General features: G+C 42.7%; 2 protein-coding genes across 3 annotated transcripts in view; both read right to left on the bottom strand.

Moving 5' to 3' along the window:
- Positions 1–3141, bottom strand: part of LOC103917365 (glyoxylate reductase/hydroxypyruvate reductase-like) — a 6467-nt gene extending 3326 nt beyond the window's left edge. The window contains 2 exon segments of the mRNA XM_009324493.1: positions 834–1005; positions 2760–3141. Of these exon segments, the coding sequence (XP_009322768.1) occupies positions 834–1005; positions 2760–3141 (554 nt within the window).
- Positions 3142–5350: 2209 nt separating this feature from the next.
- LOC103917354 (glyoxylate reductase/hydroxypyruvate reductase-like) lies at positions 5351–13802 on the bottom strand. Of its 2 annotated transcripts, none has more exons than XM_009324481.1 (7): positions 13777–13802; positions 13024–13268; positions 9870–10251; positions 8444–8615; positions 6912–7090; positions 6075–6171; positions 5351–5674 (listed from the first exon to the last, which is right to left on the bottom strand). In XM_009324481.1, exons 2-7 carry the CDS (start codon positions 13219–13221, stop codon positions 5518–5520), a joined length of 1185 nt encoding a protein of 394 aa, XP_009322756.1. In that variant the 5' UTR covers positions 13222–13268; positions 13777–13802; the 3' UTR covers positions 5351–5517. The 2 variants fall into 2 exon arrangements, with proteins under 2 accessions (XP_009322756.1, XP_009322757.1); XM_009324482.1 differs by having other exon boundaries at positions 6912–7087.
- Positions 13803–13922: the final 120 nt, after the last annotated feature.

Below are 13922 nucleotides of genomic sequence, written 5' to 3'. Positions count from 1 at the left end.
CCTCATACACCTTTGTTATTTGGTTAGGGCTAGGTGGAGCGGTAACCCTCCTGCTGCAGTCTGCATATGGAGAAAATCATTGAAAGCCACATGCACTAGCATTGCAGCTTCTCCCTTCAGTCAGGGAGGAGTAAAGGTGTCTCAGGGTAGATCATGGTTTATAGCAGTAAACATTTGTTCTGCTTGTTGGCTGCACCTTGCCTGATTGCAACGGCCTCGAGTTGTACATAGGGATCTTGCTCATCTTTACGCTGAAGAGCCCCTGTGCTGAATCTTTAACAAGGATCAGACTCCCAGATACACAGGTTAGGAGGGGCTAGAAATAAAGGGTGAAATCCAGTTAAATACTTGGCAAAATTCCTTCTGGTTTGAAGAGAAACAAGGTTTTCTCAAGAACAGCTCTCAAGTTAATCAGTTTTCATATTGTGCCAAGTATACGTTTCCTAGTTCTCCAGTCATTCAGAGTTTCAACAAGATCACTCCTGAGCTTCAAAATATGGAGAGAAAATAAACAAAAGGTAAAAAGTTATGTGTCAGTATGGTAAGATATGATAAGAATAAAAAAGGTATAGGATTGATTTTCCTTTTTCTGTTCGCATCTCCAGGAAACCTTGGAATTTCTAATATAAAACCTAGATTAAGTTTCCAAGTGTTTAATCACCAAGTAACTCCTTACAAGACCGATTTGAGGCAACCGGATTTTTTTCTTTCGTTTTAATCTTGTCCCTGTTCCCTCATTTCTTGCTATACTCCTGACATAATTCCTTGAAAAGGAAATACTGACTATCTAAAAGGGAGTTTCTTCTGTAATTAGAGTCAAGACATATCTTTACCTCCGTGTCCTGTTGTGGTACAAAATGTTCATTTCAAACGCTTTGGCTCTCAGAGCAATCTTATACCCAACGCTGCCCATGCCTATGATCCCCGGAGTAGCTCTAGTAACTTCAACTCCCAGAAAATCAGCTTCACAATACTCCATACCCGAAGAAATTGCAACCTGATAGCCTGCAAGAAAAACACTCCAATATGAGAAATGAATGGGGTCCAACACAGAGGAACAAGGCAAAAGAGTCTGGGCTTGTTGTGCTACTATAGCACACTTTTAACAGTTACAAACACACAATTTTAAACAGCAATGTTTTTTGTAATGTCCTACGTGACTCCCTAATATATCATCTTTCCCTGCCACATGTATGTGACATTCCCATTTATTCTCACCATACTAAGCCTTTTGATGTAATCACCCCTAAAAATCCTTCTACTGCTTTAGACTCATAAAAATATTGCCCAGTTCTGCATCAACAATCAAAATAATTATTGCCAGTAACACTGCAGAGTTTGGAAATGTCACATGGAGAATAACACCAGATGTTGTTTTTGCTATTTAGAGTAAGAACAGGTTTCCTGTTCACCTCTGCTACTCTCCTTGGAAATAAAAGTGTGACTTCTTTAAAAATCACTACTTGGTAATTTCCATAATCATCTGTTAAGCCTGCAAAATTTTGGATGGTTCTACAACACAGAAAATTAACTTATATGCACAGAGACAGCACTTATTAGTCTGCTAGCAAGGTGACAGGATTCTGATATTTCAGTCTTCCGATATTGCCAGCTCTTCTAAAACGTAAGCAGAATATTGTGAAAGTATCAAAAAATGCCTCAGGATAAAACTCAGTCATGCCAGGGCAGAGCTATCAGAAATGCCACCAGGGATAGTTTATGTAGATGGGAACAAGAAATTAATCTCCCTTTTAATCTGTCTCCTCCTTGTGAGGTAGAAACAGATTTAGGGGGAGGCAAGTCTCCTTTGAGTTTCTATGAATCCTGTGGTACAGCTGGCAAATCAAAGGCAGGTAAATTTAACAGGATAAATCTGGAGGATCTTTTCCTGAAGCAGCAGGCATTCTAACGAAGCCAAGGGTAGCTCTATTTGGGGAATGGCAAGAAAAAATTGTGGAAGAAACTAGAAAGGATGCTACCATCAGAAACTGGAGCAGCCTGCCTTGTTGCTCTCTAATGCTCCTTAAATTCCCCAATTCTGCACCAATCCATTTCAGTCCCTGAGAATATGCCCATGCCTCTGTCAGCCCCAGCTTTCAGCACATACCCTTATTCTGCTCCATCGCTGCCTCCCACACTCTAATTTCTTCTGCCAGCCTGTGATTGCAGCGATCGTCTGATCTTTGGCATCCCCCGCTTTTGGTCAATAGCACTGTAACACCATCACATCAAGAAGCACATCTTATGTCAGCCAAATGTCAGTCACTGAAAACGTGCTGCTGAAGAAGGTAATGAAATTCAAAGTTTTCATATGTAAGAAGCACACTTCAGTGTGTTGTTCATCTGAAACTGTTAAATTAAGTCTACAGCCATATTTATTCTAAAAACAAAACTCCACCTTCTAAGACCAAGCCCTGTCCATAAAGCAAAAAGTTGTATTTGAATCAAATGTGATTAGATTCTGCTCAAGTATTTTCAACACAGGCTGGTGACCTGTGAAAAATAAACTCATATGATTTTATTTATACCTGGTTGAAATATATGTTAGGTATGTTTGTATATACTGTAATAATTTAGATATATTTATGCTATATAAAATATATGAAAATACCGATTATTCTATTTGCCAACTCAACATATTTAGATTTCCACATTTTATGTGTAACTATGTGTGCTACAGGTAACTCTAGGAAAAGTCAAGTTAATGGTAGGTAAATCTTGTATGATTTTTAGAAGCCACAAAAGAATTGAGGTGTTACCTTCCACTAGTCTTCTAGCAGATGCCAGCAGCAAAGCCATCCCAGTATCTGCTGTGCTGCCAGAAACATCACATGGAGCATTAGCCACCTTCACACCAAAGCTAGCTACAAGTTTCATATCCAGGTGATCCATCCCTACTCCTGAATTTGCAATCACTTTCAAGTTTGGCAGGCTCTGGAGGAGCTCTTGGTCAATGACTGATTTGTGCCACCACAAACGGATTGCTTGGACCTTTTTGCTCATATGCTTTCTGTTTTCAAGAAATTCCTTCATGGTGATGAGGTAGAAATGTTTCTTCAGGAACGCTATGTGGTCATGCAGTATTCCACGTATTGCACCGATTTCATTTACCAAAAGCCCAGGTAGCTCTCCTCCTCCCATGATCTGCACAAAGAAGATGCAAAGTGTCAGAAGAAAGACATATAATTATTTCTAGACATTTCAAAGAATAATCACTTTTATGTCCTGTCTCATGACATCTATGACAAGAGATCTTATAAACCACGCATTTAGATAGGGAGGTCGTCAAAGTTTAACCTCAGTTGGCAACTGAGTATCACACAGCCGCTCGCTCACTCCCTCCCCCCGCCCCCTGGTGGGATGGGGGAGAGAATTGGAAGAGTAGAAGTGAGAAAACTTGTGGGTTGAGATAAAAACAGTTTAATAATTGAAATAAAATAAAATAAAATAATAATAATAATAATACACAAAGCAAGTGATGCACAATGCAATTGCTCACCACCCGCCGACCGATGCCCAGCCAGTCCCCGAGCAGCGGCCCCCCCCCCGCCAGCTTCCCCCAGTTTATGTACTGAGCATGACGTCCCATGGTATGGAATGTCCCTTTGGCCAGTTTGGGTCAGGTGTCCTGGCTGTGCCCCCTCCCAGCTTCTTGTGCCCCTCCAGCCTTCTCAGTCGGTAGAGCATGGGGAGCTGAAAAGTCCTTGACTAGCGTAAGCACTACTTAGCAACAACTAAGTTGTTAATAATAACAAGGTTATTCTCATCCTAAATCCAAACCACAGCACTGTACCAGCTACTAGGAAGGAAATTAACTCTATCCCTGCCGAAACCAGGACAGAGGTAAACAAACCAAGACAAGAAAGCAGCTCTTTTAAGTATATTAACCAACTACACACACACACACACAGAGGTATTCACATAATCAAGTCTGAACAAGTTCTCTCCCTCATGCTATGTAAGGTTTCATATCGCTGTCACCAGTCTCATAACACACAATTATTTCTCATCGATTGCTTAGTTTCAGACCATCAATAAATCTCCTTCCCTACCCTGAAATCACAAATTACCGCGTGTAAGTAGTTGTAGAAGTAGTAGGTAGAAAAATGGACCAAATCTAGTTCGTGAAAATAAATTGCACAGCTTCATCATGAACTTCGAGTTACCAGGTTAATTTTTAAATGTTTCTTTGCAGAGATTTTTGCAGCCTCCTGTCTTGAAGAGACACCAGTGACTTCTTAACTGCAGTGCCTTCTCCTGACAAAATAAACAAAGTTAACAAAATAATAGATGCTTAGGCAAGTGTTTTCCAAAGAGGACTTATGCACTCAAATTAAAGCATGGGGTTTTTTTGTGGGAATCACGGACTGTCTGTTTGTGGTTCCCAGAGGGTCTGTGAATTGACACCTTTTTTTTTTTATTAAAAAATAAGACTATTTACAGCTACCATTGATTTTCTGTAGGAATTTTGGGAAGAGAGGAGATTTTGGAAATGCGGGGAGAGCTGTTCAAGGGCTGCAGATCTTGGAATCCCCTATGGCAATACTGGCTGTTGTGGTGTTAGTAGTATTTCACTATTTGCATCTGAATGTCTAACTCTTGGCCTGTCTACACTTCCTGTGCTACAACTTCATTTTACCATCCCTTCAAGAAGCCTGACCGCATTGCAAAATAACGGAAAGGCTTTCAGATTTTATGGAGGTGACAAACATTTTACTAGATTTTCTGACTTTGTTGCTTGCTCATAGGAAAGAGAATTTAAGAAAAATCGTGGTCCTGGGCTGGAAGTTAGGACTGATCACTAATTTTGCTTTAGGCTGTGCCCTCACCCACGTGGTTTCAGTGGTAGATCTACCATTGTTTCATGGCCAGTCGAGATAAAAGCATCATTTTTGTCTGCATGGAGGAACTAAATCTCTTGGGATTTACTTTGGTTTTCAAAGGATCCCCTCAGGAAAATCAAAGATACTTTTTCAATGATTGGCTTTGCTTTTATTTAACATGTAGATGAAGCAGAGCTCTTCTTACATTAGAAAACCTTAGGCCTACGATCATTTCAAAGGAGTCTGCTTTCTTCAGTGTTTTGATATAAAAATAGAATATTGCAATATTTGCTGAAAAGTGCTTCAGGATACCGTCAAATTTCTGCAGGGAATTAATGCTCAATTCACCTTTAATATATTTGAGGGTGTTACACAAACTGCTTGGTGTACTTGCTTATCGTTATGTAGCAGCAAGTACTGGGAACTGAACACAGGTATTCATTGAAATAATGGACTGAAGATATCAAAGTGCGTAACTGCTCAGTTTAAAATCTTCAAACAAATCCCTTTCATTAGTTCCACTTTATTTTTCCGAATTGTAAATAACAGTACAGATCAAGTCCAGTGAGACGACAGCTTTGCAGTATCATGACAACAAGAGCAGTGCAGAACAGGTTGCTTTTTTTTAAAGTGGTATTGTAAGAAATAGTGCCTTCCCATACGTATGAGATTTAGTGATATCATCTGGCACACGTCATTTGGGAAACACTTCACTTGGAATGGGTTGGCCATTGAGAACAGCCAGCATATTTGCTATTGCTTCTTCTGCCATCATACGGGTAGCTTGGACTGTTGCGGTTCCAATGTGAGGGGTTATGATGATGTTATTTAATTTTAATAAAGGATGATCTCTGTAAGAAACAGAAAGAAAAGAATGTATTACACAGGGAATTTACTCTGCAGCTATCCCATGCTAGTTGTTAAGAACTGAACCTCGGGAAACAGCAATAGCATGTTGAGATAAAAGGGCCACAAGCACAAAACCAGCAGAAAGCTGTGGGAAGCTTGCTTACCCATTTCTTCTTCCTCTCTATTGGTCTTGTTGCCTTGCCTGTCAGTTAGGCTGGCAAAGAACTGACAGATGTGGGAAAGGCGAATAGTTTGTCATTTATCAATGACTGTGTAAGACAGGCTGAGGTTTTGCCCTTAAACAGTGAGAGAAACTCCCCATGAAGATCAAGATTATGAGCATACTTTTGCACACAGTTTAAAACATTTCAGATTAATAGAATGGAAAACAGGTTTCTCTACCTTGGCAGAGGCTCAGGGTACGTCACGTCCAGAGCAGCAGCCCTAATAACCTTATTCTGGAGAGCTTCTACCAATGCATCTTGATCAACAACTGCACCTGCATTGAAATGAAATCTTGCTATTGTGACGAGTTAATGAACATGTTTTTACCTGGGAGTGGGGAAAGGTCTCAAGGGTCTAGTGAGAAAAATTACAGGATCTTCACCTTGTTAGAAAGCAGAATGTCTTTCTAATAACCATTAACCAAACAAAACAGAGATTTTATTTATTAATCTTTAATTAGAGGAGGATTATGGTCCACTGCATAAAGCTTTTTCCGAGATGTGACTGGTTTCAGTCTTTTCCACATTTTGACACTGACTTCCTGTATTATTATAGACAAATCATTTAATCTCTTCAAGCTTTCCACTCTTATCTCTGCTTTGTTTACTGAAACTATAATCTCTCTCTTATATGCTTGTTCAGTGCCAACAGATCTGTAATCCCATGTGAGGTTTCTTTTCTACATAGCTGTTCCAAATGAAACTTATGTTTTTCTTGTACCCCATTCACCATCAGTGATGATAAACCTTTCAGTTATTTCCACTAAAAAAAGCTGTCTTTAGGATAAGGCTAAAGAGAACAGAACACCTGCCGAACATCCCTAAATTCCAGAGGACCTTTGAACACATAGCATCTGATCTATGATAAGTCATTCATTTGTAGACTGCCAGCTACTTCATGACTCAAACAATACAGGGGTACCACAGACTGAGGATGGGGGGAGAATGTCAACATAATCAGACAAAACACAACCTTAACTGTGGAGACACAAACAGTGCTTTTAGACCATCCTACCTCGGCTGATGTTTACAAGAGTAGCTGTGGGTTTCATCAGCCCCAGCTCCTTTTTCCCAATCAGTTTGTGAGTCTCAGAAGTCAGGTTCACAACCAACATAACAAAGTCAGACTGCTGCAGCAAGTCTTCCATCTTCTCACAGTAGTGGGCACCAACTGCCTCTTCCTCCTCCTTTCTTCTAAAGGAAAAATGCACACACCCCCAAATTGATACAACTATTTCTAACTGGTTTTACCAATCAGTCAACCCTAGGAGAGATCTGGAACAGCATAGAGATTGAGAGGTATGAGGCCAAGGTAAAGGAAAAGACATTGATAGGAACAGATGGTGGAAGGGAGGAGGGAAGGATGTGGGCTAGAGGGAGCAAGAGGCTAGAGGAGTGGCGGGACACTGAAGGAGTGATGTCTGTGTGAAAGCAAAGCACATAGGTGTTACCAGGTATGGGAGGTTGGGGATGCAGTCAGACCCCACTCTTTTCTCCTGCATCTGTGCCAATCCCTGTAGATTCTCTCCTTGCCTGACATGCGAGTTAGGACTTGGGGTGGAAAAGGAATAAAGAGGAAGTGAAGTCTGAAAGAAAGGGAACTATAAAACTAAGAGAAGTTAAGACACTTGTCATTGGTGCCAGTGTGATGAGTGATCTGGCTGGGCTGAGGGACTGGCTGGGTGGGCCAGGAATGCTGCCAGAAGCCTGAAGAAGAGTCTGGCAGGACAGGGGACACAATGAGGGCACAAGGCCTGGTTTGCTTGGACAACATCTTCAGAAAGGTTACACGGCTCTTGTTCCAAACTGCTGGTAGCTAACCAGGGCAGAGCAAGTGTAGGAGGCGAGGGGGAGCTGCTTCCCGAGGGGAGCAGTAGGGAGCCAAAGGGAGGAAGCGCCGGCACGCTGGCGCTCCTCATGCTGCTTATAACTGTCACAAGTGCCTGGTGTTGTGCAATCTGGTATGCTACTTATATAGAACTTGTTTAGCACAACTTGCTTAGCATTAGTGGCTAAATTTGCAGAAGCCTTAGGCTGCAAGCTGTGAACTCTCACCTAGGTATGTTGAACTTTTACCTACTCCAGTAAAAGAAGGCGCCAGAGCCGGTTCAAGACAGAAGGTAAGGACGCTACGTTCATCAACAGAAGCTGCAACCTTAGAGGTAAGAAAAGAAACGGCCCGCCTAGAGACAATGAAAGGACCTAATGAAGAACGGGAAGACCCCAGCCCCTAACATTACTACTGGTCCGAACTGTCGCATGAGGGGTGGGGAATTTAGATCGCAAGGGTGTAATTGCCTAGGGATTTCTTTGTTCGAGGTCCCTCTTTGGAGGCACACAGCTAGAGCCGTAGCGCTATTAATAAAAAGGACTTTATAGACCAATCTCTTTTCGGCTTATTGATTCAGCGGAAACCTGGAGTCGAACCCTGTTACGGTGGCTGGCATGCGTAATTTCCATAACACCAGGAAGATCGGGGACACAGCAGAGCTGTGGTTTCCGTCACTGCCCGCTGACCAATTACATGCAGAAACCAGATGTTTTTACCTCCGGTTCCTGTTATGGTACAGGATCCTCATGTCGAAGGCTCTGGCTCTCTGAGCCACTCTGTACCCAATGCTGCCCATCCCGATGATCCCAAGCGTCGCTCTGGTTACTTCCACTCCCAGCCAGTCAACAGGAAAATACTTCGTGTCTGGAGAAACCGCAGTCTGGCAGCCTGAACATAAATACATGCTAAATGGGTACAAACCAACCATAAACACAGGTTTCAGGGAAAGAAAAAGTTTCTCACCATCACAGCAATGGGGGTCTGGAGCACCCCTTACAAAACATCCTTGCTAATTTTGACCCATTTATAGAAGGGCCTGGATGATGCCATTCCCTGCAACAGCCAGGGCTGGAGTCAGTAACACAGGGGGGCTCCCAGATGGGTACTGTGCTGGGAGGAATGGCTCCTCAGGGAAGTAACTCTTCTGTGGCTGGAGTATTTTCTTGGAAGTTCAAAAATAGCTTCTTTGACACTTACCACCCTGCAAGCGTTGACTTCACTTTTTTTTAGCTGGGGTAAATCTCACCATTTCTCTCCTGGATCACAACCCAAAGCAGCCCCACTGCTTCAGTGGGGTGAAGGTAGCAAATTCCAGCTCAGCCAGGGATCTCTATGAGCCTTTATACAAAGAACTGGAGGTCCAGCAAGACGCAATAGTGAGAAAACATCACGGTGAAAGAGGTGTTATTTCATGCTTAGGGGTGAGGCAGCGGTGACAGAAACATTATGAGTCCCTGAAGACAGAGGCAAGTTCTTGTGATAGTCTCTACTGACACCTTCCTTCCCCTGAAAGGCATTGCGTAGCAAGGGCATGCGGGGAAAGGACCTACCTTTAAGGACACAAACTAATGTTGGTGGTACAGTTTGGAATAACTTTGTCAAAAGGATTATCAGCTACTTCAAAAACAATGCTGATGCTCTTCTGGAAATACAACCCATTGGTTTAGACAAACTCTTTGCAGAAGCAGGAAAAAAATGAAGACTTATACTAATTACTGCTCTAGAGATGTGGACATGGCCATTAATGCTTTGTACTTTCCTGTAGCTCCTAACACTTGTTCCAAGGGGAAATGGCGAAGTGGTGACATTTGATTTGGATGCATTTTGTATTCAGTTTTTACAGCTATAGACAACCCACCCAGTGAACAGCCAGAGGAGAATTAAGCCCCAGACATTATTCCAAACAGGCTATCAAAAGTGACTTTAAAATGCATGATTTAGACAAAGGAGTTACTCTTGTCACCATTGCCTTAAAAAGAAGCAGGATGTAGGAAAAGCACAGGCTTCTGAAAATGGAGTCCTCAGAAATTTTTTTCCCTGTAAATGCATCCCAAATATTGATTTGGACAGATCATCTGTATCATAGTAAAAGTGAGATATGCCAAAGAAGTATCTAAGATCCAGGAAAATTTAAAACATTACCTTCCACTAGTCTTCTGGCAGAGGCCAGCATCAAGGCCATTCCTATGTCTGCTGTTGGGTCCGCCACGGCATGTGGGGTGTTGGTCACTTTTACGCCAAAGTTAGAAATCATTTTCAAGTCTAAGTGATCAACTCCAACCCCAGAGTTTCCAATTACTTTTAAATTAGGCAGGCTTTCTAGAAGCTCCTGGTCAATAGTTGGCCTGCACTCAAACACGAAAACAGATTGGATTTTTTTGCTCATTTCTTTTTTGTTTTCAAGAAATTCCTTCATGGTGATAAGGCGAAAGTGTTTCTTCAAAAGTGCGGCAAGGTTTTCTAGCACACCATGAGTTCCTCCTATATCCAGAATCAAAACACCTGGCAACTCTTCTGCCATGACCTGCAACAGGGGAATAGAATAAATACTTCGTTTAGGAGAACACCCTTAAAGGAGTGATGCTGTAGTGATCATTTAAATTCACATCTGTAAAACAGGAAACTGATGGAACTCAACACAGAATAAACCCACAGTCACTTAGTATTAGTGTGGTACACTAGACAACTTCCCAGTATTTTCACCAAGTGCTGATTTAGACTATAACACCAAGGAGTATCCACCCCCTTAGATCTAAATCCAGTCCTACAAGGTGGTGTTCTCAAGTAGTTTCATTTTAGTCCTGAATCAATATTGATTTCACACAAATCTGGTAGCTTCTCAATCTCATTCACAAATTCATTTCTATAAGCAGTGGTATGAAACAGAGGCTGCTAGAAAGTTACTCAAAGTTTCTTGCCTATTGATTATGGTTGGTGAAGCCGCAGGTAGTGTAGGGAGACGCTGAGGCTCACATGGGTCTGACAAACATCTGTCAGGAATGGTATAGGTCTAACAAATCTGCACGAGGAAGGGCCATCCTTGGACAGCTGCTACACTGCTTGCCTTCAGTGTTTTAAACATCCAGATCTGTACCTGAACTTATCTCCTGCAAAATGTAGCACACCCACACCTATATGCTGAACCAGTGGGGAAAAGCACTGGAGGTGATACTGTAAGTCCCACTGACAACACAGTCCTACATACTAGAGCTTTTCCCCTGCCCAGACAGTTTTGAGTCCGGTCCTCTCTGCAACACCCATGCAAATATATTGTATCCTTGTCCTGGTTTTGGCAGGGATAGAGTTAATTTCCTTCCTGGTGGCTGGTACAGTGCTGTGTTTTGGATTTAGGATGGGAACAAAATTGATAAGGCACCAATGTTTTAGTTGTTGCTAGGTAATGCTCACACTAGTCAAGGACTTTTCATCTTCCCATGCTCTACCAACTGAGAAGGCTGGAGGTGCACAAGAAGCTGGGAGGGGGCACAGCCAGGACACCTGACCCAAACTGGCCAAAGGGACATTCCATACCATGTGACGTCATGCTCAGTATATAAAGCTGGGGGAAGAAGAAGGAAGGGGGGGACGTTTGGAGTGATGGCGTTTGTCTTCCCAAGTAACCGTTACGCGTGAGGGAGCCCTGCTTTCCTGGGGATGGCTGAACACCTGCCTGCCCATGGGAAGTAGTGAATGAATTCCTTGTTTTGCTTTGCTTGCGTGCGCGGCTTTTGCTTTACCTATTAAACTGTTTTTATCTCAACCCATGAGTTTTCTCACTTTTACCCTTCCGATTCTCTCCCCCATCCCACCATGGGGGAGTGAGCGAGCGGCTGCGTGGTGCTCAGTTGCCGGCTGAGGTTAAACCACGACAATCCTTCAATAAGATAGGGGCTCCACAGATAGCCACACACCTAATTAGAGGCAGCCCTTATTGACAAAAATGGTAGCTGAAAATTTGCTGCATGTCTTAACAACATTTGTGTCTAATCTCCCACAATTCTGTTTGCCGTGCTCCACTCGCTTTAGGTCTCTATCCCATACTGTGTCCTAGACTTGGGTCCAGGAAACTTGACGTTGTGCTAACTGAATCAGAACAATTTTCCACAGCAGTGTGCCGCTTTATTCTGGGCACACAGTGCTGGGTAGAGATTTCCTGCTGCTTCAGTCCTCTTGCACAAGCCTTCAGCAAGTAACCAGAATTCAAACCTGTGACAAAAAGGCATCAATGTAGATTGGAAGTTTCCGTCAAACCGTATTTACCCTTGTCCTGAGCAAACTCAGGCTTATCCCAACTGCATCTATTAAATGCTTACAATCTCGACACTAGTAATACTGCTTTATCCTGGCCTTGACCTGCATTTCTGCCTCAGTTCCAGTCTGCTGCAGTACATGGGCTAGAAGGGGCCTCCATGTTACGACAGGTCTGCAGTTCGCCACGAACAGTGTCTCTGATAACACTGGTTCTGAACAGCAGCAAACAAAGCAATGAGGTGAACAGTGCAACCGTATTGCAAAGGAATACCACTTTCTTAAATATATGTAATCTATTTCTTGCCAGCTGAAGTATTTTGAACCCTGCCAGCCCCATAAGGTTGTGAAAATGGTGCAAATTTCCCCAGCTGTAGTCTGTATGTTTCTTAGAGTATCACACAACATGACCTTAGAAGGATAAACTAGATTCGTCCTCCAGAATGAATGACGCATAGAATAAAAGACAAGATTTGATGTCAAATTGTGACCGCGTTGTCCAGCTTCTTGATGATCAGAACCTAATGCTCCTGCAGCAACTTACTCAGACAGGATGGCAACTAAACCTTATGCTGTTAAGTGATGGAAAACTGGGTGCCAGATATGATCAACTGACTGGCAGATGCCGGTACGGCAGCACTGTATTACACCATTCGATTTCATCACCAATTCATCACTCATGAAGGTCAGAGTCAGACCCGCAATCATTTTAGAAGCACTTTCTAAACTTCACAAGCAGAAAGATAATTCATGAGGAAGCCACAGTGCAGCGCAGTGAGAGCTGGTTTAGCTTTAAACAAACCAGATGATGCACTAGAACCAGGCTAGTCGCATGTAATTAATCTTTTCATTAGTGTGGACATGCTGAGGCCACCACAATCTCAGCCATGTTTGATGCGCACGTGAACCATTCATAGACTGCAGCTTTGGTTCAAGACCTGGGGTTCTGCTAGTACCAGGTACAATCCTAAAAAATTATATTGACAGCAGTAAACTAAAACCACTTAAAGGAACTTTGCAGAGGGAAGTGGGCTCTCCAGATACCAACCTTGGTCTGAGGAGCACTTACTGTTCGTCCTCCAGCACTACCTGGGCATGTCTTGTACCTCTGTCTGTAATCCACACTTCTGTGACAGCGATATCCATGAGAAGCAATAGCTGGATGAATAAATTCATAAGCCAAATTTGGCTGGCCGGACACTGAGGGAATCGGTTTTAACAGACCGAACGCTTTGCTCCTGAACATAATTATTCAGGTATCAGATGTCTTGTCCAGTGTGCTAAATGGAACACCTGTTAAGGGTATGACAATTTTGGTTTTGGACTAGTATCATCTGCAGTATCGCTAACTCTCTTTTTATTTTTTTTAAAGCTGTCTCTCCTCGCATTTTCTATTTACATAAGATTGCCTGATTCCATGTGTGCATGCAGCTATGATCAAATATAACACTGATAATAATGCACGTGTACTGATAGTAAGTTCTGGTCCTCACGTTGCAGAGAAAACTTTTAAAATATGAATCGGATTGAGACAAGTGGGCAAATAAAAAGAACGACGTGTAAGTATTAACTTTGGTGTTACTGTGTTTCTAAGCTGGCCTTTATTCTTTTGTGGAGCTTGACTCACTACTTACGTGCAGATTTGTTGACTGGCACCGCTGTATCACTCTGGACTTAGCCAAATCATAGCAAAATAAACCTACGTAACTTTTCCTAGCTCTGCGTTAAATTAAAGTTAATGGCATGCGCTACCCGGAATAAACTCCCCCCACTAACTTCTCTATAGAAGAAAACGAATTACCTGGACACCAACCAAAGACTTGACCAGGGTGGGTTTCTTTCTGACGGTGTTCCTTTCACAGCTCGATCTTACCGCAGCTGGAGGAGCCGACAGCTCACAGGTCCCGCTCCCTGCCGGGCACACCCGCTCCTGCCCTCTGCAACCCC

Source organism: Pygoscelis adeliae, unplaced genomic scaffold, assembly GCF_000699105.1.
Source record: "Pygoscelis adeliae isolate BGI_AS28 unplaced genomic scaffold, ASM69910v1 Scaffold95, whole genome shotgun sequence".
In the NCBI taxonomy this organism is placed as follows: domain Eukaryota; kingdom Metazoa; phylum Chordata; class Aves; order Sphenisciformes; family Spheniscidae; genus Pygoscelis; species Pygoscelis adeliae.
This window is presented reverse-complemented; position numbering and strand designations above follow the sequence as displayed.

Coding starts and splice junctions, on each gene's coding strand:
- LOC103917354 (XM_009324481.1), bottom strand. CDS start 13,221: ATGTTCAGGAGCAAAGCGTTCGGTCTGTTAAAACCGATTCCCTCAGTG. Junction 10,252..13,023: donor TAAGTGCTCCTCAGACCAAG/GTTGGTATCTGG, acceptor CCCCTGTTGCAG/GTCATGGCAGAAGAGTTGCC. Junction 7,091..8,443: donor TACCATAACAGGAACCGGAG/GTAAAAACATCT, acceptor TTTTTCCTTTAG/AAGAAAGGAGGAGGAAGAGG.